Below are 5,000 nucleotides of genomic sequence, written 5' to 3'. Positions count from 1 at the left end.
CTGAGACAGGGAAACGTGTAGTTGTATAGTTAGTCATGTCAGACTTTATATAAGATCTTTATCAAGACTGTTTTTTTGTTTGCTTATTGTTGTGTGTTTGAACGTAAGCGTGATTGTGTCCCCTGCTGTAGATTTTGCATGCAGCTAAGAGGCACGTTCGCCTTGTCCGTCGGGGCCCCATTCACACGCATGCTGGTAAGACGCAAGATTGATTGATTGATTGAATTTTATTTATTTTTAAGACAGGGACAAGGTACAGTAGACATTTACCCTATAGAATAGGGAGAGATGCACTGTACAAGGTTATAGCTAAAACAGCTAATTTCCACCTGCAGTCCCTGGGCAAATAAATATACAGTCTTAAAATAGTGGGGCAAATAGTATACAGTAGGAGAGTTACATACAGGAATAGAAAAAAGTTATATAGCAGAGATTTCACTCATCCCTATACCCATATCCCAACCTCCCCAGACCCTTAAAAAACAAACCCTAAGTACAGCCCCCTTACATATGTGCTACACACACACACACACACACACACACACACACACACACACACACACACACACACACACACTTGACTACAGGTGCGACTACAGGTGACGTCAAATATGACTCATATCAAGATGATATGTTGATCGAGGCCATGTCTACGCCCTCTTCCTCCAGAGGAATATCACCTCCTCCAATCGACTCGTCCTCCTGTCTCTCCTATCCACGGTCGGCAGGCTGACCCGCGACAACGTCATCCGCCAAGAGCTGGCCGGCTCCCCGGATCTCTGGGAGGCCCTCCTCATCGCCATGGTGAATATGATTACGTACCGGCCTCCCAGTCAAGTAGTTATTGGATTCTGGTGGTCTCACCTTGCTGCTCTCTCCTGATAATGTGCTACCAGTTTGAAATGTCACAGAACGCGCGCCGGGAGACATGATTTCACTGTTCTTTCCCTGATATTACAACATTGATCTATCCTGACACGCAGACGGAATTGCCATTTTGGTTTCACTTCATTATTCCGTCTGAACAGGATGCCCCTGCGGCCGTTTTTCCAGATGGTAGCTGAAGGAGTCGTCAGCGATTAGTTAATCCCCTAACCAATCATATCGCACTGTTTAATTCCGTCATCGCTTTCAAAGGACTCTGATTGGAATGGAGATATCACTCTGGACATGAGCCTTTCTAGACTCTAAATCACATTTTAGAAAATGGGTGCGTTAAGTAGCTGAGCGCTCACTCTTAGAATGGTCACTCTGAGCATTTTTTAAAACCACTTAACAGTCTGCTCTAACCAAGCGCTGAGTTGCTAGGAGACGAGAACTTTTCAACTGTTGTCAATCATGTGTGATTAGCGAGCAGCGTCCCAACGATTCCCAAGCCAAAACGCGCCCCTTGTTTTTTTTTGCTCAGGTTTGTTTGGCTCAAACAAATCGCTGACTGAGCGCTCAGCTACTTAACGCACCCAATGCGAAAATTCTGATTCAGGGGCTGGATCCAGGATAACACTGGTCCAGAACGAGTGGATTTTGCATGCATGTGTGTGTCTTGTGTGTGTGTGTGTGTGTGTGTGTGTGTGTGTGTGCATGTGTGTGTGTGTGTGTGTGGGCATGTGTGTGTGTGCGTGTGTGTGTGTCGTGTGTGTGTGTGTGTGTGTGTGTGTGTGTGTGTGCGCGCGTGTGTGTGCATGTGTGTGTGTGTGTGTGCATGTGTGCGTGCGCGCACACGTGTGTGTGTGTGTGTGTGTGTGTGTGTGTGTGTGTGTCTTTGTGCACTGAGCCCTGTTGTGCCTGAGCTTGCAGGAGCGATGCAGGAGCAGTGAGTTCACAGACCTGCTCAGTGCTCTGCTGGGGCTGCTCATCACCCTGAGCTCCAGACCCTCATCCACCATACAGGTGAACACACTGCTTCTGCTTCTGGGGGAACCTAGGCTAGTTAGCGGACTGATACAGAATGTGTGTGTGTGTGTGAGAGAGAGAGAGAGAGAGAGAGAGAGGGAGGGACTGATAGAAAGCAGAGTATAGCGAGAGCCAGGGAGAGAGAGAGAATGATTGAAAGCAGACCAGGGGCCTCATTTATAAACGTTGTGTAGAATCCACGTAACAAAGTTTGCTTAGTTAAGTAAGTACTAAAATATATGCACAAAAAATCTCAGATTTATAAAACGCTGCGTATCACAGCCCATGTTGACTTACGCCACGCCAATGCCAGCTGCCCTTTACCGATGTGTTTTTTATTCAATATGTCATGCGTTTCGCAGGCTTTCCCGAGTTTCATTGCTTTGCCATTGGAGTCGTGTTTTCCCATTTCTCCAGAAACTTGCTTATCGTAGTTATGGGAGGGTCGGAGTGTGTGTAGAGTTGCGCACACCTTCCGCCAAGTTATCGTTAAGCTCGTTTTTTATAAATACCAAGAGTTGCTTAGAAAGTTGCTCAGCATGGGTTACGCACACTTTTGTACTTACGCAACGTTTATAAATGAGGCCCATGGGACAGAGGAAAAGAACAGGGAGGGAGACAGTCCAGGGAGAGACTGAACCTCCCAGCCATGAGGTGTTATCTCTCCTAGGAAGTGATATGTACAATGGAAATTGGATTAGTGCTTGTTTTTCTCCCCTTCATCCCCGCGTCCGTCTGTGCTTTATCTCCCAGGAGCATGCTGTTCCACTCAGCACCTGCTGTCTGGGCCTGCTGAGCCACACGGACGGGGCTGTCATCACGGTGAGACTCTCACAGCAGCACCACAGCAGGTCACACACTGGACTAGAACTACAATACCCAACAGCACCCCACCGAGATCACACACTGGACTAGAACTACAATACCCAACAGCACCCCACCGAGATCACACACTGGAATAGAACTACTCTACAATACCCAACAGCTCCCCACCAAAACCACACACTGGACTAGAACTACAATACCCAACAGCACCCCACCGAGATCACACACTGGACTAGAACTACAATATCCAACACCGCCCCACCGAGATCACACACTGGACTAGAACTACAATACCCAACAGCTCCCCACCAAAACCACACACTGGACTAGAACTACAATACCCAACAGGTCCCCACCGAGACCACACACAGACTAGAACTACAATACCCAACAGCACCCAGTCGAGATCACACACTGGAGCACATTACAGTCATTTAGCAGATACTTTTATCTAAAGCGACTTATAATAATTGCATTTAACGTAGGAAGTCAGTGTACTACTACTCAACAGAACTCACAAGTGCATCTCCCTTCTAAACCAGTTAGTTAGATTCTTTATTGTCATTGTCATTTCCACAACAACGAAATTGAAGACTAAGTGACTAAGAGCATAATCTAGTGCTGAGGCCAAGGTGCAAGAAGATAAAAACCCAACAGCAATATCCAACAGCACCCTACTGAGACCACACACACCAGAGCAGAACTACTGCTGCGTTCAAGTGCTCCTTGCAAATTCATGTATTTACGAGGAGCGTAATACGACATGTAAATGTCGTATTTACCGTATTTACGAGCACATGAACGGCCCTCCAAGGTGGTAATTATGAGTGAGACATTGGGAAATAACAATGACACCTGAGTTTACGAGTTGTGATCAGTTAATTTACGAATGGTCAGTTCGCTCGGACAAGCCATATTTTCAGCCAGAGCACCCAGTGCGCTCTGAGGGGCGAATTCACTAAAGCAAATTGCGCCCGCTAATCGCACCATTACATTCCGCGTCAGTTGCGCCAGCTATGTGCTCCGTTTTAAAAACCTATTCACTAAAGACATTGCGCTAATAATATCCCAGCGCAAACACGCCCATTCGGTGTTTGCGGCTGAGTGCAATTTGCTGCTGATATAGGAAATGACTATAAATACTGCGCATACAGCGCATACAACTCGTATGCATATCATTGGACGATGGCAGACAGAAAAAGAAAGATACGATTTTCAGACAGCGAACTTGAAGGCCTCACGGACTCTCACAGCTTTCCGCAAAAAATATCACGACTGCAGCAAAAAATCATATTTGGGGTTTAATTTCCCAATCAGTCAGTGCCATTTGTGTGTGTAAACGAGGAAGACTGCAAACGGAGGTGGAATGATTTGAAAAGACGAACAAAGGAAAAATTGTCATTTTATGTTATGTTAAGCACGATGATCTGGCATACTTTTGGGGGAGTGTATAACATTGCCCCACCGGTACGCTCTAGGCATCTAAACGGCTTTTCAGGATTCCAAATGTGCGCTCAATCACACCGCGCGTCCTGATGTGAGCCCAGTTGTACGCCGCCTCTCCAACGTTGGAAGGATTACGCACGGGAGTCATCATCCATGGCTGAAGATGATACCTGCCGTCACCTATGATACAAAAGCAAAATATTTTCAAGACCATTCAAATAAAAAAATATTGTGTAGGCTATGTTTTTATTTATTTATACCTATATCGGCCCCCAGCCGTTCAATGAACAGCTATAGGGAATGCGCAGTTTCGCGTATAGACTATTATACGCACAGTTTCGTGCTATGTAGGCTATTATAAATAAGTATTATTCATTGGGGGAGCTTGGACTCGCTGGGGACGGGTGGAGAGACGCATAGTCAACTGAGCCTCCCCAGACGCGACTTCATCCTCCAGTTGGCTGAAGAGCTGCGCACTCTGGTGTCCAAACAGCTACCGCGGTGGTTCTAGTGTTAAATCAGAAAGTGACCTTCTTCTAAATATTCTCTCACGAACAACATGCCTGGCATTGCGATGCCGAATTCGCCTCGCAACAATCACTGCTAACATGATCAGTGGAAAGGCTGGCCATGACACCCCTTGCGCTTAAATACCACCACGTCTCTGAAAACGTAATTAATTTCACTTTAACTGCGTGAGGCAATTTGCGCCGATCTTTGTGAATTGGGCGGGTTTTGCAATAATGTTCATTTGCATAGAAAGGGGAACATTCTCCGCCCATATTACCGAATTTAAATATGAGCTAATAACACCGGCGCAGAGAAACGCAATGACG

General features: G+C 46.3%; 1 protein-coding gene across 1 annotated transcript in view; it reads left to right on the top strand.

Moving 5' to 3' along the window:
- The window catches only part of ttc12 (tetratricopeptide repeat domain 12), a gene marked incomplete at both ends in the record, with an annotated part of 27,204 nt that overhangs the window by 16,825 nt on the left and 5,379 nt on the right, over positions 1–5,000 (top strand). Inside the window, 4 exons of the mRNA XM_084454750.1 lie at positions 132–195; positions 670–804; positions 1,798–1,890; positions 2,647–2,715. Of these exons, the coding sequence (XP_084310876.1) occupies positions 132–195; positions 670–804; positions 1,798–1,890; positions 2,647–2,715 (361 nt within the window). The remainder of the gene's footprint in view (positions 1–131; positions 196–669; positions 805–1,797; positions 1,891–2,646; positions 2,716–5,000) is intronic.

This window comes from Borostomias antarcticus (assembly GCF_949987555.1).
Source record: "Borostomias antarcticus genome assembly, chromosome: 1".
NCBI classification, from domain to species: Eukaryota; Metazoa; Chordata; class Actinopteri; order Stomiiformes; family Stomiidae; genus Borostomias; species Borostomias antarcticus.
This window is presented reverse-complemented; position numbering and strand designations above follow the sequence as displayed.